Genomic DNA, 26,709 nt, shown 5'->3' with positions numbered 1-26,709 from the left:
AGTGGATCACAGAGCAGATTAAAAACCAGAATCCTACAATACATTGCTTAAAAGAAGCACATCTGAAGCAGAGACACACAGAACAAAGGTAAGGGGCTGGAGCAGTATCTATTGTGCTTCTGCTGAAGTCAAAAAAAAAAAGCGGGGATGGCAATCATGATCTCAGACAAAACAAAAGCAAAATAGATCTAATTAAAAGAGTTGAGGAAGAAAAGTACATCTCACCAAAAGGTACCACAGACAATGAAATAATATTAGTACTAAACAAATATGCATCAAATGGTATATAGCAACCAAATTTTAAAGGAGAAGGTAAATGCATTACATGAAGAACTGGATAGTAATACTATACTAGTGTGGGACTTCAACTTTTTCCCTCTCAGAGAATTAAATAAATCTAACAAAATAATCAAGAAATAAAAATTAATGACATATAATTGCTGTAAGAATTAATAAATTTAAAAGATGAATTTTAGAAAAGTTAGATGTAAGAGCCCTCTGGAGAAAACTACAAGGGAATAGAAAGGAATAAGCCTTTTTCTCAGTGATATATGGCATCTACACCAAGACAGAACACACATTAGGGTTTAAAAATCTCACAATCAAATGCAGAAAGGCAGGAATATGAAATGCCTCCTTTTCAGATCATAATACAATAAAAATTACATTCAATAAGGACCACAGAAAAATATATTAAAAATTAATTAGAAACTAAGTAATCTAATCCCAAAAGAATAAGTGGGTCAAAGAACAAATCACAGAAAGAATCAATAACTTCATTAAAGAGAACAATAACAAAGAGACAACAGTCCAAAATTTATGGGAGACAGCCAATGTAATACTTATGGGAAATTTTATGTCTCTTAATGCTTACATCAACAAATTAAGAGAAAAAGCAGATTAATGAATTGGGCATGCAATTAAAAACACTAGAAAAACCAGTGAATTAAAATTCCTATTAAACACCAAATTGGAAATTCTGAAACTCAAAAGGAGATAAATAAAACTAAAAGTAAAAAGAATACTGAACTAATAAACAAAACAAGAGGTTAGTTTTATGAAAAGACCAATAAAATAGATGTTATTGGTTAAATCGTTTAAAAAAAAATAAAGCCAGTATCAAAAATGAAAAGGATGAATTCACCAACTATGACGAGGAAATTAAAGCAATTATTAGGAACTATATTTGCCCAATTATATACTAATAAACCTGATAACCTAAGCTAAATGAATGATTTAGATATAAAAGGTGATATAAAAAAAATAGTTTATCTGTCAGTTACATGGTAAAAGAAAGAATTTAGGACAAACAAGAGTTAGCGTGCATTATAAAATGTAAAATGGATAATTTTGATTATACTAAATGAAAAGAGTTTTGCACAAACTAAATAAATGCAGTCAAGATTAGAGGGAAAGCAAAATGTGAAGAAAATTTACAGCTAATATTTCTGATAAATGCCTTATTTCTCAAATATATGGAGAACTGAGTCAAATTTATAAGAATAAAAGTCCTCATTCAATTGAAAAGAGTCAAAAGATATGAACAGGTAATTTTCAGATGAAGAAATCAAAGCTATCCACAGTCATTTGAAAAAATGCTCTAAAACACTACTGATTAGAGAAATGCAAATTAAAACAACACTAAGGTACCACCTCACAGCTATAAGATTGGGTAATATGACAAAAAAGGTAAATGATAAATGTTGGAGGGGATATGGTAAAACTGAGACAGTCATACATTGCAGTGGGAATTGTGAACTAAACCAACCATTCTGGAGAGCAATTTGGAATTATGCCCAAAAGGTATCAAACTGCATTCCCTTTGACACTACTAGGACTATATTCCAAAGAGATCAAAGGACCTATTTGTACAAAAATGTTTATGGCGGCTCTTTTTGTGATGACAAAGAACTGGAAATTGAAGGTTTGTCTATTGAGCTATAAGAAATGATAAGTAGGATGATTTCAGAAACATGAACTGATGTAAAGTGGACAGAAGTGGGAGAAAATTGTACATAGCAACAATGACATTGTATGATAATGAATAATTTAGCTTCTCTTGGCAATACAATGATCCAAAATAATTCCAAAGAAGTTATGATGAAAATGCTATCCACTTGCAGAGAAAGAATTGATGAAATCTGAATGCAAACTGAAGCATCTATTTTTCATTTTTTTGTTCTTTTCATGGTGTTTCTTTTTTTTTCCGGGGTGGGGGTAGATGAGGTTAGAATTTTTCGTTCACAACTTGACTAACTACATAACTACACCTCTATAACTTTCCTCAAATTCCTTACTGCCTCAAGGAAGAGGAAGAAGAGGGAAGGAGAAAGAGGAGAATTTGGATCTCAAAATTTTTTAAAAATAAATGTACCCACTTCATCAATTTTTCAACTTGCTTCTTCCACAGGAACCTGTGAGCAATCATCCCATGGAGTTATAATTCCTGCATATTTTCTGGATTTATTCATCATAGCAGTATTACTATAGATATAATTTTGTTCCTATTGAGGTATGGCAATTAACTGATTTGGGAAAAGATCTTAAGTTTAAAGTAACCAAAAATAATGTGATTTTTTTTTAACACCTTTTTTGTCACTCCAATCCAATTTTGTATGTTTCCCTCATCCATTGGTATGGCCAAAGAATTCATCACCCAACAGATGACCCAATGGTGGCTCACCTCTCTAACCTCTATAACTATTCTTTGGCCACAAGTATGAGACTGGCTGCTGGAATTGCTTTCCTTTCCAAGTTAATCCAGTCCTCCCATATTTTCCAAGATTTGCAAAGAGTAACCAATACCTTCAGTAAATTCTAGGCCCAATAATAGCAAGCTCAGCATGACTCAGTCATCCACGTTCCTGCTCTCACTCCTCCATCTCCCAATGTTTTGCATGCACTCAGTCATCTGTACAGTCTGTTTAACCCATGTGAAGCTGAATCTCAGGGAGGCTCCAGGTACATACATTGTCATTCAAACTTCCTGATGTACGTGAGAAAAAAAATACCTGCTTAAAAAAGTTTGTGACTGTGAGGGTTGCAGGCCGGAAGGTGGTGAGGCTACAAGCTTCATCTCCACTTGTTGTCCTTTCAAGGGATCGTCTGCCAACAACACTGGAATTTCTCCTCTCAGACCATGATCCTTTGCGTTCTGCCAAAGGAAGAAGTAAATTCAATCCAGTTTTAAGCCACTGCCTCTAAATGACGAAGTATTCAAGGTAGTGAGAAACCACAAAATAAGCAAGGCCAGAGAAAACCACCACCCAAAGCACCAGAACCTACAGAGAGAGCTGGCTCTGGAAGGAGGATGGTTGGACAGGAACAGTCCCCCTGACCCTTAACAAGAAGTAAACACAGACAAGTCAGAGAACTTTGAGATGCCTACAAAATGGAGATGTACATGCCTCCTCTGCAGGGTTATAGCTGGGAACAAAAGAGAAGATGCATTTAGAGCACTTAATAAATCCTATAGAACTATGAAAATGGAAGTTATCACTATTATTACAAATAGAAATCTTTTGCTTCTTTTTTGACCGCATCCTCAAAGGTATATAGTTAATGATCCTAAGTCTTTATCAAGCAAGATCTCCATCTCCATCTCCATCTCTCTCTCTCTCTCTCTCTCTCTCTCCCTCCCTCCCTCCCTCCCTCCTACTGGAGGGAGATGAAGTTACTGGTTTAAAAGCTACTCAAAATTAGCTCAAAATTATTCAATCAGAAGGCACCCTCGGTCTTAACAGTGTGATGGGAAATAAATGAGTTGCTACCAAGTTGCCCAGAGGTTATAGTGTTTATGACTGAATCCTACTTGATCATCCCTGCCTCCGATTCTAAGAACTGGAAAGGCAAGGAGAAAACATCAGCAATAAGAGTAGTACACCTACTCCCATACCTCCAGTACTGATTTCAACATCGGTGGAATCTCTCTCTAAACTCCCAGCACTGCTTACAATATTCATCAGGTGGATTGCTGTCCAAGCAAAAGGCATGCGGTATTTCCCCAGTCTTTGACAAAACTGGTCGGCTTGGCTCCTCAGCTTCTCCAGCTTTTCTTTGTTCTGAAAAAACAAGCAGAAAAGTTCCATGTTCTATTACTGTGCTTGAAGAAGTTTAGGAGAGAAAACTTCAGAGTACTGCAGATAGAGCATTGGCCTTAGGCAGGAAGACTCCAGGAGGCCAGGAGTTCGAGAGGTGTGACCTTGGGGCAAGTCACTTCACCTTGACTGCCTCACATCCAGGCTATCATCTCCAGGCATCCTGATTTACATCAGGTCACTGGAGCCAGATGGCTCTGGAGGAAAAAAGCGAGGCTGGTGACTCAAATCCAATTCATGTGTTTGTTTATGCCATCACCTCCCTGATGGTCTTCTTCAAGAATGAAGGACAAGGGACAACTAAGTGGCACAGTAGATAGAGCACTGGCCCTGGAATCAGGAGGACCTGAGTTCAAATCCAGCCTCAGACACTTAATAACTGCCTGTGTGATCTTGGGCAAATCACTTAACCCTATTGCCTTGCAAAAAAAAAAAAGCAAGAAAAAATGAAGGACAAATGTCATCATCATCATCACTGCAGAGCCTGCAAAGAATCCCTAGAAATGGAGTCTGAATGCACATCAAAGCATATTATTGGGGTGGCTAGGTGGTGCAGTGGATAAAGCACCGGCCCTGGAGTCAGGAGTACCTGGGTTCAAATCCGGTCTCAGACACTTAGTAATTACCTAGCTGTATGGCCTTGGTCAAGCCACTTAACCCCATTTGCCTTGCAAAAAACCTAAAAAAAAATGACATTTCCATTCAGAGAAAGAATTATGGAGTCTGAATGCACATCAAAGCATATTATTGGGGTGGCTAGGTGGTGCAGTGGATAAAGCACCGGCCCTGGAGTCAGGAGTACCTGGGTTCAAATCCGGTCTCAGACACTTACTAATTACCTAGCTGTGTGGCCTTGGAACTTAACCCCATTTGCCTTGCAAAAATCTAAAAAAAAAGAAATGGACACAGCTCACTTGGCACTGATGCCACCCAGAGATCAGCCCACTTCAAGACATTCAAAATATTTGACATGGTCCACATTCTGCATAAATGTAGATATGTGTAGATGAATAAAGATTATTTTTTCATCTCATTGTCAATGAAATGTTCAACTCTGAAGGCATTTATTCATTCATTGATCTAATAAACACTCATTGAGCACCTACTACATAAGCATGTGAGGCACTATGAGGGATGCAAAGTTGAATAAAGCTCAGTCCTTTATCCTTAAAGAGATTATAATCCATATGTGTAGAAGAATGGAAGAAAAAAACAGTTCAATGTTTTATCTCTTAAGTTTCTTTAAAAAAAAATTATTTTTGGGGGGGTTTCCTAAATTTTATGAGTATGACTGTTTTTACTACATTATCTCTTTCACAATAGTGTGGTTAGAGGCACAGTGCTCCACAATCTGGAAAATCTATATAAAATTTTTTAGCCCTTCCTTCATACCAGAGAAGAAGCCTGAATTTTTCTTTTTCTTTTATGGGGTATTTGCAGTATATTATTGTAAAATCTGGGTTAAATATTTGGTCATTGGTTAGATGTAGATCAATGTTAAGTAAAAATACTGTATGAAAAAAATTTAAAAATGAAATATGAAAATAATTTTTAATTGAAACAAATTTGAGGAGAATGTTGTATATGCTGCATGAATAACAAAATGCATTATAAAAAATAACCACTGAGTAGCATGCATTATGTGCCCTTCATGAACCCTTCAACACTGACCTCCAAAAGCAAGGCTATAGGGTAGCTAGGTAGTGCAGTACTTGTCCCAGAGTCAGGAGGACCTGAGTTCAAATCTAGCCTCAGACACTAGATAATTACCTAGCTGAAATGATCTTGGGCAAGTCACTTAACCCCATTGCCTTGCAAAAAAACAAAAAAACCCCCAATCAAACAAAAGCAGGACTATCTTATCCTTTATATGTCCTCTGAGGATTTTTTTTGGATATAGGGCAGTTTTGTCTTCATTAAATATCTGTTCTGGGCTGTGCAGCCTTTCTCTTCAATCATTTCTTCAGGGCTCAGGAAACTCACCAGCTACCTCTTGATCAGCCTCTCTTGTTACTTTTTGCAATGCAGAGGCCAAACCTTTTTAAAAAATTTCAAACCAGTCTTTGCCAGTCTGGAATTCTACTTGTAGGGGTAGACCCTTCACCTTTCCTTCCCTTTAGGAAATCATCTAAGGACTTCACCTTTTCTCATATAATGCCAGTCTACTGGAATGCCTCCTTTATAACAACTGCACTCCCCAAAATGTTGCATTTTCTACATAAATGTGGATCATAAGGTTCATGCAAATACTTTGTAGATGCTACTGTTGCTGCAGCAATGGCTTCTTGAATTTCCTTCTCTTTTTTCTTGATATGCCTTAAGGTCGACTCATTAATGGTGTAAAGGCGTCCAATCACAGTAGCCATTTTGTCTGAAGGAAGCCTATCTAAACAATCCTATTTTTTCCTTCCAGTTCATCACTTCCTTCTGTTTGTTGTAAACACTTTCCAAATCACTAAGAACATGACACTTAGGACACATGATTTTAATAGAGTTTATGGAATTTAAACAACACAAGATACAAGAAACCTGAGATACGGAGATCATCAAGAGATATCGTATGAGAGGTCATGCCATAAATCCACTTGGCATAGAACCACAGTTCTTTTACTATCAATTTAGTTTTCAGAAGAAAATTTCTATGTAAGTAGTATTCTCCATAACAGCACACATATTTTATGTAGTAGTTTACAAACTTTTTAAGTTATCTCCACATTTCTAGTCTTTGTTTGCTACCTGCTGCTCTTTTCACAAATTTTAACTTTTAAAAAAGATGATGTGTTATTTATAGTATTAAAAGATAAAATTTGAGGGCAGCTAAGGTGGCACAGTGGATAGAGCACTGGCCCTGGAGTCAGGAGAACCTGAGTTCAAATCCAGCCTCAGACACTTAATTGCCTAGCTGTGTGACCTTGGGCAAGTCAATCTTAACCCCATTGCCTTAATAAATAAAACTTAAAAAGAAAAGATAAAATATGTTGATATAAAACAATGCTATCTGGATAGTTTAATGCATTTTTGGAATTTCTAAACATTTTTTATGCCAACTGCTGGATTTCACCGACTTTCCCTAAATTCCCATTTAATTTCTTAGGCCAATGTGTGATGGAGAAACTGTGATGGAGAAACTTGTGTGTGAAAGGGATAACAGTACTGAGGGCCTCAGCTGAAAGCCCTGAATGGAAGAGAAGAGGATGCTTCAGAAGGTCCTGCGGTCCTTGTCAAACACAATCCCACACTGATAAACCAGTTACAGATGGGGTTCAAACCCCAGGTCAAAATTGAATGGTTTCCTGTGGTTCCTGCCAACTCAAAGTCTATGAGTCTACAGTTGAGGGGGTTTACTGAAGCAAGCAGGCCAGTCTGAATTTCTACTAAAAATGAAAATTTAAAGGAATTTAAGATTGGAATTTTAAGAAAGGAATTTTAAAATTAGCATGTTATTTCCTTAAATAAAAATGAAGCGAGAAAGGGAATTATCACCTTAGTAGCATCTGCTTCTTTGAAAATCATATAAGGCTCTGCACACTCTCCAATGTCCCCTTGTTGTAAAACTTTTTCCAGCTGAGGAAAGAAAAAAAGGATGCCACATTATATTTATAACAAAATCAATCATTTAACAATGGCACCAAAAAAATATGAAGCTTCACCACAACGCAAATAGAAAGAACAAGAAGCAACTGAATACTCTGCAATTAAATGGCTGAGGCTGGCCCTAGAGTAGAGGGGGGGGAAAACCATGTCTCTCCTTCAACAGTGAAGGGAAGAAAGTGGGTAAAGAAATATAAAAATACTAAAATGCTAAAAATAAATGCCAACTTTTACTTTTTAGAGATACTAAAAAGAGGTCATGAGGATGACCCAGGGAAGGGATGCAAAGCTGGCCTCCAGGGAACATGGATGCCAAATTTGTCTCTGACTCTTACTGCCTGGGGGTTGGGGGCCAGTCACTTGTCCTGTCTGGGCTCCAGCTTCCTCAACGGTAGAATGAGAGGTCTGGACCAGAGAATGGGTGCAGTCCTTCAAACCCTAAGCCAACAGCCCCAGAGATAAGGATTGAGAAATTCAGCCATTAAGAGATTCAGCCATTAAGAAATAATTGATGATTTTGGAAAAGTAGGATTTTAAATGGTTTAGAATAGAGAGTGAGAGGAGTAAGAGGAGAGGAGATTAAGGCAACAAGTGAAGACAGTTGCTTCAAGGAGACTGGACAAGAAAGAATAAAAGTATCAGAGGATAAGTATGCAGGGAGAGTGGCTCTAATGAGGTTTTTTTTACTATTAGTTATCTGGGATCTTCCAATTCTCCTCTCCAGGCTGTCCTATAAGCCTGGACTACATACTCTCCTCACCTTTGCCCCTAAGGAGATCTCTTTCCCTTCAAAGTTCAGCTGAAGTGGTATGGAATGCATAAGGTCTTCCCTAATCACCCCAATAGTTGGCACACTCACAGAAGTGATTTTTTTGCTGACTTCAGATATTTTTCATTCACTTTTCTATATACGTGCTGTTTCCTTCCATGAAAGAGACACTCCTTGCAAGACAGGGCTATTTCAGGCTTACCTCTCTCTAAGGGCAGAGGCTTGCCCCATGGCACAGGGTACAAAGTGCAGAGCCTAGATTCAGGAAGAACTGTGTTCAAATTCTGCCTCAGACATTGACTAGCAGTGTGTTCCTGGGCAAGTCACTTAACCCATTTGATTCAATTTCCCCAAATGCAAAATGGAGATAATAATGGTACCCATCTCCCAGGGGTATAATGAGGATCAAAGAAAATAATCATCGCCAAGAGTTTAACACAGTGGCTGGCACACAGTAGGCCCTTTAGAAATGTTAGCTGCTATCATTTTCACTAAATAGAATATTTAGAGCATATATATATATATATATATATATATAGATATATATATATATAGTGAGAGAGAGAGAGAGAGAGAGAACAGAGACAGACAGAGACAGAGAGAGTATTATTAAATGCTTTTTGAAATCACAAACCTTCCCTTGGAAAACTTTGAATCTAGGATGAAGACAATCCCTAGTCAAGGATAAGTATGGCCACAGAGTCCAGCAGCCAAGTAATACAAAGGGGATTTCAAAACATAATTTTGGTCTTTAAGGAATTTAAAATAAAATTTAGGAGACAAGATTGGGGGGGGAGGACAATTTATGTAAAGAAGCATTATTCTTACCTTTATGACAAGAAATACATCTTGGGATGGATAAGTAATAGAAAAAATGGCAGATCTTGCCAACGTGGTAATTGCAGCAGGGGGAACGTGGGGACGGAGCATGCCTTTCATTTGCTCAGAGTTAAGGTCAAAGTAAAAATTCTCTGAAATCTAAAAGAGAGGTTCATGTATTTTTTGTTTTTAAATACAGTTAAAATTCATCTTATTTAGCCATCATTTTAATAAAGCTACATGAATTTAATCAAAATAATTATAAAGCATTAACAAAAAGTCTCTGCTAACATAATCTATGAAACACAGAACTACAACCAATCTTTTGATGTCCGACTCCCAAAATGCTGACTGTATAAAAGGTAAATTATGACAAGAAAAATACAATCTTCAAATTATTGTGTTCTCAAGAATCTTGTTCAAATTTGTTTAGCAGACATACTTCTCAATGTGACAAATGAGGGAATTATGCTATAGAATAAATGCTCCCTAACTGTGCAGCTAGGTTTCTTGCAAGTCTGACAGATTCTGAGAAGCACTGGTAAATCTTAACATGCAAAGTGCCATCAGATACAAGTCCTGTAGATGGACAGAATTAAAATAATCTGTAAGACAACATTCACATGTAGCAGGCACTAACATCCTTTTGCCCGTTTTTTCCCATAAACAAAGATTTAAAACAGTAAAATAGGGGCTAATTTATTGGAAAACATTCCTCCCCACCCTCACCCTCCTGTGCCCACCATCTCTAATACTATGTAATTTTTTTTGGTAAATATGCTGGAATTCAGCATCTAAAAGGTCAGAAATACAGCATCAGGTGATCAAGGAAGATAAAGGCCACTAAAATAACTTTTTTCAACTACTGCTGAAATATGGGCCAAAAAACTAGCCCAACACAGGGTGAGCAGGTAAGAGCAAGCAATGATAGACACAAATCAAAAATATTTCCAAGGGGCAGCTAGGTGGCATAGTACCCTGGAGCACCAGCCGTGGAGTCAGGAGTACCTGAGTTCAAATCCAGACTCAGACACTTAATAATTACCTAGCTCTGTGGCCTTGGGCAAGCCACTTAACCCCACTGTCTTGCAAAAACCTAAAAAAAAAAAAAAATTCCAAATCTTAGGCTGCCCTCAGTCAATGATCTCTGACCTAAAATGAGCAGAACCAAAATGGTTACTCACAGCTGAAGCAAACTGGGGAGAGTTTCAGGGAGCAAGCCTTGAAGAACTACTCACTTGGACACACCAACAATTGAAGGGTGCCACCGTTGGCCCACCCTCTCTGATATCAAAAAACTCTGGCCAATGGGAGCACTGCTGCAGACTTGGAAAAGTACAAGTATCACCAAACTTTCAACCAACCATGTTATTCCCAGCACCTGAGCTTTGTAACCAATCATGCTTCCCTTGATCCCATGTTGTCATCTAAACTGTTCTGTTCTTTTTTCTGTGTTCTCCAAACCCTATATAAAGGGAATTGTCCATTTGCTCAGTCTTCAACATAAATGGATCAGAAGCAAGCCACTGACCTACTTATGGTCAGGCAGCATGCCCCAGCTAAAAAATGTTATCTTGCTGGGAGATTTACTTCAATTTACCCTTTTGTAAAATTTCCAACACAAGAAAATTCAACAGGGATCATTGTAATGTCACAAAATTGAGATTCAAAAAGTCCAAGTCCAACAAAGGAAGGAAAACTAGAAAATTCACCAGAAAAAAAAAGACCTAGATTGTTTTCATGAACTATCATACTAATATGAATCAAAAAGATATTATGAAAATCAAAGGTGTTGGCATTTCAGGCTGCATGTCAAGTCAGAATCCAGAAGGTAATGTGGTAGAGCAACTGCCTCAAACAGACCACCAAATGCATATTCAGTTGTGGAAGACACATCTTGATGAGTTCCAAAAGTAGGCAGCCAAAACAGTGAGGGGCCGGGAGGCCATAAAATAAGGAGATTGATGGAAAGAACTTGGGACTTTAGCTTAGAGAAGATAATTCTTCTCTAAGATATCACCTATGTTCAAGTATTCAAAGGCTCCCATATGGAAAAGAAGGAACTCTTAACTACTTCTGCTTGGCTTTAAGAAGCAAAATTAGGAACGATGGGAAGAACTAACAAGAAAACAAGTTTTAGTTCCAAATAAAAAAAAAAACTTCCTAAAAATTAGCAGTCAAAAAAATTGCCTCAAGATTGCCTCAAGAGGTCATAGATTCCACATCATTAAATGTCTTCAAACAAAACCTAGAATGGAGGATCCCATTGAAATAATTCTTGGGGGCAGAGCCAAGACAGCGTCATAGGAAGCACTCTGTGGAACTCCCCTCTACAAACTCCTCCAAAAAGATCTAAAAACGCATCGAAATGAATCCTGAGGTGGGAATCCAGAAAAAGTACTATTATGTCCTTTGTCAAACCCAGTGCAGGCCAGTGAGCTAAACAGGGAAATCTGCAGGCAAATAAGGATAGATTACATAGGGAGAACGTATAGGGAATTCTGGTGCCCCTAGACCTACACTGGAATATTGGGACAGAACAGGTAGGAGGTGACACCTTTATAGCACACCTCCCAGCTTCAAATCACAGACTCAGAGAAAAGAACCCAGGGGAATGGTATCAAGAGTCTGTGCTGAGTGGGGTGGCTAGGTGGCACAGTAGACAGAGCACCGGCCCTGGAGTCAGGAGGACCTGAGTTCAAATCCAACCTCAGACACTTAATAATTACCTAGCTGTGTGGCCTTGGGTAAGCCATTTAACCCCATTGCCTCGCAAAAAAAAAAAAAAAAAAAAAAAAAACTAAAAAAAAGAGTCCATGCTGAGAAAGGAGAAAGATCAGAGGCCAGGATCAGCTGTTGTGATAGGGTTCAGAATCAAGATGTAGAAGAGGACCTTAAGTCCAGCATCTGGCCCAGCCTGCAGAGAAATAACCAGGGCAGCAATTCCAGACCAAAGAGAAGCCGACAATTCTATAACTGAACTAGTAGCTTCCTCGCTGACTGCCAGGCAAAGTCCAACCAGTCAGTCCTTGTTCAGACCTAAGTCTTAAAGACTTCTGCAGAACTTGCAAAGCTTAGACCTGAGGGGGAGCAATCAGAGTTTGCTCTGGATCAGATCTCTTTGGGAGTTATGAAAACTTGAAGGTCCCCAGTCTGTCCCTGAGATCCTGGAGAAATATAATTCTCAATATTCGAGGAAAGTAGCCACAGGATCAGCCTGGATCTTCCCTACAGAAGAACCCAAAGTCAGCTCTAATATTAAGCTCAAGTCAAAAATAAGACTAGAAGAACGGGCCAACAAAAAAAGGATTTCACTATAAAAACAGTTTATGGTGGCAATGATAGATTATGATGGCAGGGTTACTCAAGACACAAATGCAGAAGATGAGAATGACTTCAATAAGCAAAGCTTCAGGGAAAAACAAAGTATGGGCACAAACTCAATTAGAATTCCTGCAAGAGATAATGCAAGAATTTTTTTTTAATTATTTTAAAATGTTTTTAGAAAGAAATGAAAGCAGTTAAGGGGGAAAAACTAGAAAAGAAATGAGAGCTGCAGAAGAATTGGAAAGGGAATTAATAGCTCAGTCCAAGATATATACAAAACTCTTTTGAGCAATAAACTCTTTGAAAAGTAACATGCTCCAAAGAGAAATCAATAAAGACTCCATGAAACCACAAGAAATATTAAAATAAAGCAAAAAAGGTTAAAAAAAAGAAGAAAATGTAAAATATTTTGCAGCAAAAACAACTAATCTGAAAAACAGATCATGGGGGAAAAAAATTAAGAAGCATTGGACTAGTTGAACACCTTGGACCAGGTATCTTATTTCAAGAACTCTTAAAAGAAAACTATCCAGATCTCTTAGAATCCACTCTGTCATCTGAAAGTTATAGCATACAAATGGGGTGGAATATTATCATGCTGAATTCTTATCAGCAAAACAACCAACCAGAAATTCAATGGACCAAATGAAAAAACATGCTTCATACCTCCTGATAAAAAGAGGACTCTGTGCATGTGATGATTTTTTTTTTGGACTTATCCAACATGAAAATTTGTTTGGATTCACTATACACATTTTTACTTTTTATCCTCTGTATTCTCAACAGGGAATAAGAGGGGGGATTTCTATTTGGTTTTTTTTTTGTCGAGATAGATCAAAACCTACTAATTAATTACTTGACCATCTAAACATTTTACATATACCTTGTAACAATACTCAAGGAACCTTTCTTAAAATAATAGTTCATGGTTATATTAAAATAAGATTTCAGAAAATTTTTTTAAAGTTTCAAATGATGATTATACTCATAATATGTTCCCATATTCCCCAAACTTACCTTTTTCTTTTCCTTGACATCATATAAAGCCAAACTCGCAAAAATGGGCTCAATTTCAATTTCAAATCTAAAGAAATAATAACAGCTTGGTGAATTCCCCTCAAGAAGAAAATACTAAATTTTAATGTATACATTTCCATACATATGACAAATCACTGATTTCTATCTTCAAATATTTGATGGGTTGTCAAATGTTAATGAATTGCTCTTCTAAATTAGGAGAAATGGTTGGAAACTGCATCGAGGAAGACTGGAGTTTTTCCTAAGGACAATTTCCTAACCAAGTGGGATAATCGGACTATTTCAGGAGCAAGAAGACTCCTTCACCAAGCCAAGACTGAACAGTCATTTCTCAGCAGCTCACCTGTTCAGGTGATGATGCTTGGGCCTCACGGATACTAGGCTCTCCTGGAGCCCAAACTCTGGGAGAAAGAAATCATTTTCATTATACTAAAGAATTTCCTTTTTTATTTGGATCTTCATCAAGAGATTATGGGACACACTACTAAAAGGGTCTGAGGCCATGTGAAGGGAGCTGCTGCAAATGGCACCTAAGCCATGAAAAAAGCTAAGAGATGGACAGAGGAAGCACAGCCCAGTGAAGGACAAACCCCTCCCAGAAATGGTCAAGTGGCTGTAGTCTAGTCAGAGTCGCACATTCCCTCAGGCCCCACATGACTCTGAGATTCTCAACCTCACACAAGCTGCTTCCCTGCATCAGTAACATCATCTCCGCCCAGCAAGTTGAACCATACCAGTGAAATCTTGGGTCTGATACAAAATAACACAAATAATCAAAAATTGGGCAAAAAGGTCCAAATGTTTCAGGGCAACCCAGTCTTGAAGACAGTTCTTTGCCATAACCAACACCAGGAGACAGAGACTCCACAAGAGCATGCCAGTGACCTCGAGGAGACAGGGCCCACCACAAAGTGCTGGAAAACGCTGCCCATCCTTCATCTCAATGGGGGGGGGGGGAGAGACACGCTATCCCCATTTTCAAGATCAGGAAAATGAAGCCAAGACACAAGAGTGGCGGCCAGAACATGTTGGAGGAAGGTGCCATATGAAGGGCTTCCAACACATGACTAATGAGCCTGAAAGATTAACTCTTGGGAGATGGACTTCCTAGTTGCTGAAAGACAAATCAAACTAAATTTGAAGAGAGTCATCAGTCAACCAATCAGGATTATTAATTGAAGACTCCTGCCAGGCCCTCAAAAAGTCAGGTTCAAATGGGGGAGTCGCTGCTATGCAGACCACTGCAGACAAGGTAACATGGATGAGGAGGACTGGGTGGAGGGAAGGACCCAGGGAGGGCACCAGGCCAGATCACACCCTAAGCATCTGGAGACTTTTGGCTCAAACAGCTCTCAGAGAGTATTCACCTGGTGGTGGGGAGGGAAGAAGTTCTGCCAACAAAGACTGGACTGGAGGCACGGACCCAGGCAGGACCTGGAAAGAACCTGACCAGCCCCCAATCCTGCCCTCTGGGCCTGGGGAAGGTCCAATGGGGTCATGCCTGTCACGTGCTTTCACTCACTCAGCAGAGAATTTGAAATTAGATCCAGATGACTATGGGATGATTTCTTCCTAAGAAGAGGGTGGTTTCCAGCCAAGAGATTTTCTCAGGAAAGGGAACACACATAGGGAAGACTTGCATGCTTGCAGCAGAGCCCCCAACCCCTAAATTGCAAGCTCGGGCACCACCAACCAGTGCTTCTTTGGGATGAGGACATGGAAGCAGTGAGCACCTTCTCAGAGTCACAGAGATCATGTCACTGAAATGATTATCCAAAGTGTGTAAGAAATAACCCCCCAGATCCCAATTAAAAGCCCCAAGGGTGGAGAGCAGAGACAGCCTATGGTTAATGAACTCAAAGCTTCTCTCCTGTATAAAATAAACCCTCATAAATCCTCAACTTTTCTATATATGACTAGCAAGATACAGCAGGAAGAGCTAGAAAGAGAAATCCCATTCAAAGTAACCTCAGACAATATAAAATACCTGGGAGTCTATTTGCCAAGGCAGACTCAGCAACTTTTTGAAAACAATTATAAAACACTTCTCACACAAATTAAATCAGATTTAAATAACTGGACAAATATCAACTGCTCATGGATAGGTAGAGCTAATATAATAAAAATGACAATTCTACCAAAACTAAACTACCTCTTTAGTGCCCTACCAATCAAAATTCCAAAAAATTACTTTAACGAGTGAGAAAAAGTTGTAAGTAAATTCATATGGAGAAATAAAATCAAGAATTTCCAGGAATTTAATGAAAAACAGTGCAAAAGAAAGAGGCTTAGCCCTACCTGATCTATATATTATACAGCATCAGTCATCAAAACTGTTTGGTATTGGCTAAGAAACAGAGTGGTGGACCAGTGGAATAGACTAGGTGCAATAGCAGGAAAATCATTACAGAAATCTGCCATTTGATAAACCCAAAGAGTGGAGCTATTGGGATAAAAACTCTCTCTTTGATAAAGCTGGGAAAATTGGAAGAAACTTAGATTAGACCTACACCTCATATGCTATAGCAAGATAAGATCCAAATGGATACAGGATTTAGACATAAAAAGCAATACTATAAGCAAATTAGAAGACCAAGGACTAGTTTCCCTGTCAGATCTATGGAAAGGGGAGCAGTTTATGACTAAGGAAGAGATGGAGAGCATCACCAAAAACAAACTAGATGATTTCTATTACATTAAATTAAAAAACTTTTTTGCACAGATGAAACCACTGTAGTAACCAAGATAAAAAGAAATGTAGTAAATTGGGAAACAATCTTTACAACCAATGTATCAGACAAAGGACTCATTTCTAAACTATACAAAGAACTGAGTAATATTTTTTTTTTAAAAAAGCCATTCCCCAGTTGACAAATGGTCAAAGGATAAGCAAAGGCAATTTACAGATGAGGAGGTCAAAGCAATCCACAGTCATATGAAAAATTGCTCTAAATCATTACTTATTAGAGAAATGGAAATTAAAGCTTCTCTGAGGTACCACCTCACACCTCTCAGATTGGCCAATATGACTAGAAAGGATAATGATCATTGTTGGAAGGGGTGTGGGAAATCTGGGACACTATTACACTGTTAGTGGAGCTGTGAACTCATCCAGCCTTTCTGGAGAGAAATTTGGAACTACGCCCAAAGGGCAACAAAAATGTGCATACGCTTTGATCCAGCAATACCACTACCAGGTCTATACCCTGAAGAGATCATGAAAAAGGGTAAAACATCACTTGTACAAAAATATTCACAGCAGCCCTGTTTGTGGTGGCCAAGAATTGGAAATCAAGTAAATGTCCTTCAATTGGGGAATGGCTTAGCAAATTGTGGTATATGTATGTCATGGAACACTATTATTCTATTAGAAACCAGGAGGGATGGGAATTCAGGAAAGCCTGGAGGGATTTGCATGAACTGATGCTGAGCGAGATGATCAGAACCAGAAAAACACTGTCCACCCTAACAGCAACATGGGGGTGATGATCAACCTTGATGAACTTACTCATTCCATCAGTGCAACAATCAGGAACAATTTGGGGCTGTCTGCAATGGAGAATACCATCTGTATCCAGAGAAAGAACTGTGGAGTTTGAACAAAGTTCAAGGACTATTCCCTTTAATTTAGAAAAAAAACCTGATATCTTGTTGTCTGATCTTGTTATCTCTTATACTTTATGTTTCTTCCTTAAAGATATGATTTCTCTCTCATCACACTCAATTTGGATCAATATACTATAACATGGAAATAATGTAAAGACTGACAGATTGCTTTCTGTGGGGGGGAGTGGGGGGAGGGAAGTAAGATGGGGGAAAATTGTGAAATTCAAAATAAATAAAATCTTTAATTAAAAAAAGGCTTCTCTCCTAAATGTGAGACAATAACGCCATCAGCTGGAGGGCAGCTTGGTAGTGCAGTGGAGAGAGCACTAGCCCTGGACTCAGGAGGACCTGGATTCAAATTTGGACTCAGACACTTGACTCTTAGCAGCTATATGACCTTGGGCAAGTCACTGAACCCTGATTGCCTCGCATCCAGGGCCATCTCCAGTCATCCTGATTTCTATCTGGCCACTGGACCAGATGTCTCCGGAGGAGACAACGAGGTTGGGGACTTGACCCAGCTGTCAGGGTTTTCTTTGAGAGTGAAGGACAAACATCATCATCAACAACAACAGCAGAGCTACAGGAGACTCAAATGTCTGCACAATGTTTGGGGTCTGGACCTCACAACAATCCTCTGAGCTGTCATCCCTGTTTTACAGACAAAGAAATGTGAGGCAGGATTTGAACTCGGGCCTTCCTGACTCTGGCAGGCACTCTTTCCACTGCTCTGTCTTGCACAATTACAACCATAGTGGTCTGGATGAATCCCAACCCTCACCTACCTAAGGCTAATATGACCCTTAAATCAAAAGAACAGGACTCCCAAGGCCATGCTCCAGAGAAGGCAACATATGCCTGTCTGCCTGGCATCCCCTGTCACTGCCCCCTCCCTGACAGGCAAGCAGGAATCGATTATCAAGAACAAAACTCAGAGAGCACAACAATGAGTCCTCTCCTCCAGAAAAGAGGCAGAGGCCACTTCGGATTGTGTCCACTTGTCATGAGGGCTCTGGGCAGAGGGCAGGATGGTCCACACACACTACACAGCAGAGAGCATACACTAGAGTCCAGACCTGAATTCAAATTCTGCCTCCTCCAGCTGCAGGAGGCGGGACCCCGGGCCATTCAGTGACTTTGCTCATCTCCTCTGTGAAGTGACAGGATTGAACTAGAAGAATGAAGGTTCCTTCTAGCTTGGACTCTAGTGTTCTATGATCCATAAGATAGAGACAATTCCTCCTAGGCTAATGTGAGGATCAAATGACATGAAATAAAGAAGGTATTTTTGCAAACTTTTTTTTTTACAAAAATGCCCTATTTAAACCTGAGCTATCAGGGTCATCATCATTATTATTTTTATTAATACTCCTACCCAAATATGTAATTCTAGTTATACCATGCTAGATTTGCAAAGGATGCCCTGATAAAATCAAACGCAAAAGCATTATTTTATTTTTAAGAATGTAATTTTCTACAAATGACCATAAAAAATAATTCTTGACATTTTCTGAATTTATAATGGATCCGTGTCCTCCCTCCCCTTCCACCTTTATGAAATGTATGATGGAAGAGGCCATATCTCTACCAGGTTAGGACGGCTGGAAGAAGAAGGGCAGATCAGAACGAGGATAAAGAAGATGAATACGGCAGGTGGGACCTTCATTCCTCTAAGGGAGCAACCGTAAAATTTTAACCTGTGTTATTAGGGAAGAGTTATAGGCAAGGAACCAGGCACAGGTAGCCCTATGTTCAAAAGCCCCAGCTCATTAAACTTGCCTAACAGGTTTCCAGTGAAAGGTCATTAAATATATAAAACGTTTGCTCTTAAAGGAATACAGCTGGGGTTTTCAGTGGGTCCCTAAGATCTGGAAGCTTTTTTAAGCCTCTTAATCATTACAATATTTTTCTTCTTTTCTCTCAAATATTCTTTCTTTAAAGAAATAAATGATAGGATAATTAATTCCAACAGAAACAAAGCAAGATCTGCTTAAATCAGATAAACTTGCTTACCTGTGGACAAAGGTGAAATCACATTAAAATTCCCTATAAAATCCTGAAGAGGCAACTTTAACACCTATCTCTTACCATGGGAAACAGGGACTTCCATCTTAAAACTTTAAAATCTGACACATGGAACAGATCTGGTATCTAAACAGAGATCTGAAAAATTCATTTATTAGGGAGCATGGAAAGCTGAAGGGGCAGAAGTGGCAAGAGGAATGAGGAATATGCCATCTCAAGATAAAATCACTGCAGAAAATGAATTCGAACAAGAACAGAAAGAAATACTTACTTGAGGGATAAGCATTTTACAAGAAGTCTTTGACCAAAGTGTTCTTTGGGTATTTCAGGAATGCTAAGTCGTTCTATGGGTTCTTCCTACAAATTGATAAACAAAATAAAAAATGAATAAGCCTTCCAAAGTTTAGCTGGGTCTTATATGTGTTCAAAAGTGATTCTATCATAAGTCATACATTATGCTATACTCATTTCATTTGTAGGGATAGCTAAAAAAAGATGCTTGTGTTTCTAAATAATGAGCAGGAAAATGGTTTGCACATAATTCAAAAATCACTAAAATGTCAACATGTCTTGGCTTAAGCCTAAGCAATGGCACTAGAAATAACTTTGTTTCCAACAATATAACTTTGAAAATTAAACTCCTTTTGGTTCCACAAAGTTTAAAAATTGTATTCCGATTCCCAAAGTTTCTAATGCCGTCAATTAACAAATAAGAGTCCTCTGAGCATTTCCTATGTATGTGCAAAACATGATTCTGGGAAAAATCCCTAATGAAGAAAACTTCCCCTCCAGTTGAGGAGACCAGACAGATCCACAAAAAGCAGAACAGAGAAAGAATTCTAAGAACAAGGGAGCAGGACGTGGAGGAGGCTTGGGTGAGTTTGTACCTGTCATCCGGGAACTCTGCATACCTCATCTGGTGCTGGGTGTAGGGCAAAAAGCTCCTTGTGGCGGTTGGATTTTCTTTGGTCATCATTCTGATGGTCAATGTCTTCATTTGGAGTTCGATCAAGCAGACTGGGGAGCAGGGCATCAGGCAGGGAATTCTTCAAGTCAAAGATGCTGCAGGCCCAGCTGCCCCGGGGAGTGTCATCGATTGACATGGACCGTCTTTTCAGGTCATCCTGTGAAGGGGAACATCAAGCAAGCAATGAAATCAATGAGTAATAGGTACATTTTTTTTAAGTGCTCAAGCTTTTGTGGTCAAATATAAAGAATATTACTTGCTCATCCTGGTAGCTGTTACCATCAGGGGCTTCATCAGATTCAAAGACTTGTTTAGGCAAACCCTTTTGCCTTTCCTTCTGTTTGTCTAATGTGTTAGGGTTAAAGCCAGTTCCCAGTTTGTGGTACCTATTAAAACAAATCAAACATTTAGCCCACTTTATTTCTGTCAAACTCTCAATTCACCAGTGTCATTCTTCAAAGAATATATCTTTCACTGAAATATATTTCCTGCTCCCTTAAAAATAATCATGCCCACCAGAATGATCAATGTGAACAGAAAAGAAATGGCTATCCACCCAAGGGATCATCATATTGAATATCCATTTCCTAGTAGTCAAAAATATTTTTGACTATAGTTTTTGGGTCCTTGTCTTCTCACAGATGTGACGGGGAAGAGGGGAGGAGTACTGTGCTCAACACTGAGGATATAAAAAGGGGCAAAAGACAATCCCTGCCCTCAAGGAGCTCCCAGTCTAATGAGGGAGACAAATACATTCTGTAAAACTGGGCATGCCACTTGACCCAGAAACAGGACTACTAGGGTCTGTACTCCAAAAAGATCAAAGAAAAAGGGACAAAAATATTTATAACAGTTCTTTCTGTGGTGGCAAAGAATTGGAAATCAAGGGGATACCCATTAGCTAGGGAACAGCTGAACAAGCTGTTGTATATGAATATCATGGAGTACTATTGGGCTGTAAAAAATGATGAGCAGGCAGATTTCAGAAAAACCTGGAAAAACTTACATGAACTGATGATGATAATGATGATGAGTGAAGTGAACAGAACTGGAAGATCATTAAACAAAGGAACAGTAATACTGCGTGATGATGCGAAAGAATTGGTTCCTCTGATCAGGGCAATGATCTAAGATAATTCTGAAGACTTAAAATAAAAATGCTAACCACTTGCAAAGAGAGAACTGATAAAACTCAATGCAGACTGAAGCAATTGTTTTCTCTTTATTGTTTTCTTTTTTTTCATAACATGGTTAATGTGGAAATGTTTTGCATGACTTCACATGTATAATGGACATCATATTTCTTGTCTTCTCAAAGGGTGAGGAAGTAAGTAAAAGGGAGAGAATTTGCAACTGAAAATAAAATTGTTTTTACTTTCTTTTCAAAAGCAATGCCTCTTTTTGTTTCCTCTATTAAAAAAATAATTTGTTCCATTAATTGCACGGAAGCTGCTAGTTCAAAAAATATTCCTCATGGTGAGAAATCAGACACGACTATATTCAAATCATAAACCAGCATAATGTGTTGCCCTGAAAAACTTTTTTTTCAGTTTCATTGGAGTTTTTCCTCTTCTTGATCATTTTCACTTTGCAGCGATTGCTTCATAGCCCCAGTACTACCCTGCACCCCATTCAAAAAAGGCTGGTTATTTAAAACAAACCTTTGCCTTCTTTAGCGCCTGCCATTCCACCAGCCCTAGGAGGAGAAGGGACCTAAAGTTCACTGACATCATCTAAGTCTGATCGCTGCAATAGCCAGACTTCAGCTATCTGACAAAATTGTTTTCCTTTACATCGTTATGGTCACTGTATAAGATTGTTCTGATTGCATTTTTCATGCTAGCACTTCAAGTCTTACACCCAAGTTTCCCTGAATTCTTAATATTTCCTGGTTTTTTTTGTATCAAAACAATAATACTCCCCAACTAATAGGTGATCCAATTCCAATGTGAGAAGACAGAAGAGTATGGATGCCAGGTGTTAAAGATGCATTAAGTGATTGGATATGCAGGTAGAGACCTAAGCATCATCAGCACAGATGGTTCCAAAGGGGAGAGAGTGCAGAGAAAGGAGAAGAGGGCCTAGGACAGAGCCTTGGGGAAACACAACGAAGGAGCAGACATGAAGGAAGATGCAGCCAAAGAAAATGAGAAGGAACTATTGAAGTCAAGAGCATAACATCAAGTAAGCCCAAAGGAGTTGGTCAAGGATAACATCAATTTAGTCCTGAGCAGGAGTTCGGTGAGAGATTGAGTGAGAGTGAATGATAAAGTGACAAGAATCAGTGGAGGGAAAAATCAATCAAAAAAAGCATCGAGAAGCCAAAGTCACTCCAGATAACAATGGAAAGCTACAAAGGTAAAAAAATAGAGAAAACCTATAAAGATCTTTTTTTTTTTTTAGTTTTTGCAAGGCAATGGGGTTAAGTGGCTTGCCCAAGGCCACACAGCTAGGTCATTATTAAGTGTCTGAAGTCGGATTTGAATTCAGGTACTCCTGACTCCAGGGCTGGTGCTCTCTCCATTGCACCACCTAGCTGCCCTGTTGTAAAGATTTTTTTTAAGAAAATCTTTTCACTCTCAATAGCAGTGGACCAAACAAGTCTGGCCTCTAGTGCCAGTTTCAGATGTACAAAGTGGAATTTCACTGACTGGAGATGCAAAAATACAAAGTAGAATTTTTGAAGAAATTCAAGACAGGGAAAACAAGCAAAGTAAACCAAAAATATAGATGGTGCTCCATCTGAGCGTCAGGCAAATCCAGCTGAGGGCAGTTATGGAACTCTATCAAATCCATCTGCAGAGACTTACTAGCCCTAGGACGCAGGCAAGTCCCTTCACTTCTGTTTGCCTCAATTTCCTCAACAGACAAGAAGATATAAGAACGTCCCTCTCAGGATCACAACTTAGGACTGTGCTAAGCACCTAGTGGACACTTAATAATGCTTTTCTTCTCTGCAGGGTGTGAGATACTATCCAGGGATGAAGAAAGGAGAATATCAAAAGTTTGGGAAATATCTCAGGTCTAATTGTGACCTCCAAGATGAATCTGATATTAAGAGAAAATACCTACTGTCCTAGCTCTACAAGATTCTTGTCGGTTGGTTCTTGTCCTTCATTATTGAAGAAGACCATTCCCCTGGGTTAGAGATGAGTTACAGTGCGTCCAATTGTGGCCGATGAGACCGAGATGGGCTCGGGATGCTCTACCACAGGCTGGGCACCCAGGTGAACACCTAGGGAGTTTCCTCTAAACTGAAGTATCTCAACAAGATAAATTTAAAAGAATCAAAATATTTCTTGAAGATAATATGAGAATGGTTATGAGATGAAGATATGAGAAAGGAACTGGAAGGCTTCCACAAACTACACACTACAGCAAACCATGCCTTGCAGGTACACAAATGACTTGTGAGAACAAAAGACCTCACAACCAATAGATGGATGGATGAATGGAATGAAGGAACATGTATTATACAGGGAGTTAGTGCTGAGGCCTAAGCTGAGCACAGGGATAGGCGCCCCCATTCAAACAGGAGAGACAGCACCAAACAATGGGGTGGTGGTCAAGGAAGCATATACCTGCCACCATCACTGTGGCAGGTTCCCTATAGAAAGTGAGGGCCTGAAGGGGATCCAGTTTGCATGTGACTTTGCAAGGATTGTATAAAATCCAAGACCACTGAAGATATCCTTCTCAACAAGACCCACTATCACTGCACTGGGTTTAGTCTAATCCAACCACACAGGAAAAACAAAGTGGATGCTGAAAGACTGTTCTCCATCCTCCGATGGACGTGTGAATGGACAACTCAAAGACTTACAGCAAAAACCCAGAGTTAAGCTCAGAATTGAACAAGAGGAAGAGAATGGAGGAGAACCCTTGGGAACTGGAACAGCACTTTTAATGGTCGCAATCATTTCCCTCAAACAAAACTCATCCTTTTTTAATATGATTATTTTCCTAGTAGGACTGTATGACTGTGGGTCATAGAATATTATGGTGTCAGGGTCACCCAAGGAAAAGAAGGAGGATGTAGCACATTACCAATAAAGAATCACTGGAATGTAAAGAATGTTGTCAGAGACACAACTGGAAAAAAAAAAGATGAGCCCCCATAGCCAGAGAGAGGGACACACAAAGAACAGTCTGGGAAGCTCCCTGGGTACAATGACCAGATTTAAAATCTTAAAGTCCCAAGTATGTGGAAAAAATTCCTGCAGCAGATTGAGGGGAGACCTGGATCCCACGGGACAGGCAGGTGTCGATGGGTTGCAATTGCATTTTAGGAGGGAGAAGCCACCTGATGCAAAGAGAATTTTACAGAGGTGTGCATAGGATCATGATATAGAACACTCAGCAGACACTAACAATACCACCCATCAAACATGTGCTTAAAAATGTCTTGTTAAATTTGGTGCTAGGCTTCCAAGATGGTAGTTTATGTAAATTCGTCTTCTTTTGAATCACCGCTCTGCACAAAAGGGAGCCACATTAAGAGGAGTTTATAAATAATGACACTGAGCAGAAGGGGAAGGTTGTGATGAAAGTGAAAGGACAGAAAGCAAAGGTGAAAATGCAGCCCCTAGCTCGCTGGACATGCGGCCCAGTTCATCTTCCCACGCCATTTCTGAAGGAGGCCTTCTGGTCAGACTCCATACTCAAATATATACAACCAACAATCATGGGGCCAAACACACAGGTATCAGCTGTAACAACACCTCTGATGAACATACACATACAGACACACACACACACACACATAACAGGCATACAGAGAGACACACATACAAACACACATGGACCCATGCACACATACATAGACACACCTCCATGCACACACACTCGTACATGCGCACATACACAAACACAAATAAGTACAACATACAATGTGTGCATCCCCACATATGATGCAGGCATCCAAGCTCAGATAAGTAGAGACACATGTACAACATACTCATACAGAGACACACTTGCACACACACATGCACACTCTCACACAGACACACACACAGGCTCCTCAGATGTGTGTGCACAGAGACACATGTGTGCATGCACACTCACATACATGCACACAGACACACTCATAGACATGTGCACACACTCATACCAACACACTCAACGCATGCACACATGTACATTGGATCAGACACATGTGTGAAACACATTCACACATGGATTCACACATGTGTACATACCCACACCTGCCACTCACACAAAAACACAGACACACACACACACACACATATTCACTCACATGCATGTAGATACCCACCCTCCCTCCCTCCCTCCTGCACAGAAGCTAAGAGATAGTGGTCTACCACTCTGCAAATCTGCCAAAGGCACAAGTGAATATAGCTGCCCTCTACCACCAGGGCCCACAGTCCATGTTTCCATCCAGTCCCTAAGAAGGCACGTAACCCTGTGGATTCTGATCCAGAGGAGACACCAGTGGCAAATGACTGAGTCAGTTCAGGGTGACTATTGTTTATAATTGACAGGCCAGGATATTTGCCCGGGGAGTAGCAAATGTCTGGACATGTCCAGAAGCAGGGTACATATATTCAAGACTGTACAACTTCAGAGACTCATATGAGATTAATGATGGTACCTGGATCCCTTGTAAAGATGCGCAAACTGGGGCATTTGTTAAGGGAAACTCTGATTATGAGTTAGTATGGACTTGCAATGAAAGTGCTGAAATGGCTATTTGCAAGAAAAATAATTTAAGGAACATCATTAAGTATATTAGCTATTCTTGGGGTTGATCTAATGGCACAAAATCAGAAATTTAGTTTGATCCATTTTGGAGCCAGGAAGACTTTTCTAAAGACATTGTTATAAAAACCTGCCAGTGGAAGGAGGTACAGCAACTTTGAAAATGTACCTATTATCATGATGATTATATGGCCTATTTGAGAGGGCCCCTTGGAAGTAAAGAGGAGGAACAGTATTATCCATTTGTTGAAAAGTATATTCCTGGAAGACCAACTAGCACCAGAGGGACATTATTGGCTTTGGAGGACCACTGCCTACACCCAGTTGTCCAAAGAGTTGGTCAGGTAGTTGTTATCTTGACTTAAGGGCCTATAACCTGGGCACAGGATGGGAGTTGGGGCTATGGAACCCCAGTTTATATCCTGAATAGACTAGTAAGACTCCAAGCTATAGTGGGAAAAATTACCAATCACACAGCTAAGGCCTTGGACTTACTGACTGACTGATCCTTGCTAACAAAAGAGGTGATTATTCAACATAGATTGATATTGGACTACCTTTTGGCTGAAGGAGGAGTCTGTGGTAAACTGAACTTATCAAATTGTTGTCTAAAGTTAGATGACAATGGGAAGGTGGTAAAGGAGATAACTAGGGATAACAGAAAGTTGGCATGTGCGCCAGTCCAAACCTGGACAAGCCCCTTTAGTACCATTTTGGATGAATGGGTTTACTGGTTCCTGGTGGAAACAGTT

General features: G+C 39.4%; 1 protein-coding gene across 10 annotated transcripts in view; it reads right to left on the bottom strand.

The window, feature by feature from the left end:
* Positions 1-26,709, bottom strand: part of DOCK7 (dedicator of cytokinesis 7) — a 168,536-nt gene that overhangs the window by 120,251 nt on the left and 21,576 nt on the right. For all 10 annotated transcript variants that reach the window (XR_012475470.1, XR_012475471.1, XM_074221272.1 and 7 more), the window contains exons 5-12: positions 20,496-20,625; positions 20,184-20,396; positions 19,544-19,629; positions 13,621-13,687; positions 9,286-9,435; positions 7,581-7,661; positions 3,896-4,061; positions 3,012-3,154 (exon numbers count right to left, since the gene is read on the bottom strand). Coding sequence is in view for 8 of the 10 variants with exons in the window: in XM_074221272.1 (XP_074077373.1) it covers positions 3,012-3,154; positions 3,896-4,061; positions 7,581-7,661; positions 9,286-9,435; positions 13,621-13,687; positions 19,544-19,629; positions 20,184-20,396; positions 20,496-20,625 (1,036 nt within the window). In the remaining 2 variants the exon portion in view is untranslated. The remainder of the gene's footprint in view (positions 1-3,011; positions 3,155-3,895; positions 4,062-7,580; positions 7,662-9,285; positions 9,436-13,620; positions 13,688-19,543; positions 19,630-20,183; positions 20,397-20,495; positions 20,626-26,709) is intronic.

The sequence above is a fragment of the Macrotis lagotis genome, chromosome 2 (assembly GCF_037893015.1).
Source record: "Macrotis lagotis isolate mMagLag1 chromosome 2, bilby.v1.9.chrom.fasta, whole genome shotgun sequence".
Classification (NCBI taxonomy): domain Eukaryota; kingdom Metazoa; phylum Chordata; class Mammalia; order Peramelemorphia; family Peramelidae; genus Macrotis; species Macrotis lagotis.
Note: the sequence above shows the minus strand (reverse complement) of the source record. Positions and strands in the feature narration are given on the sequence as shown.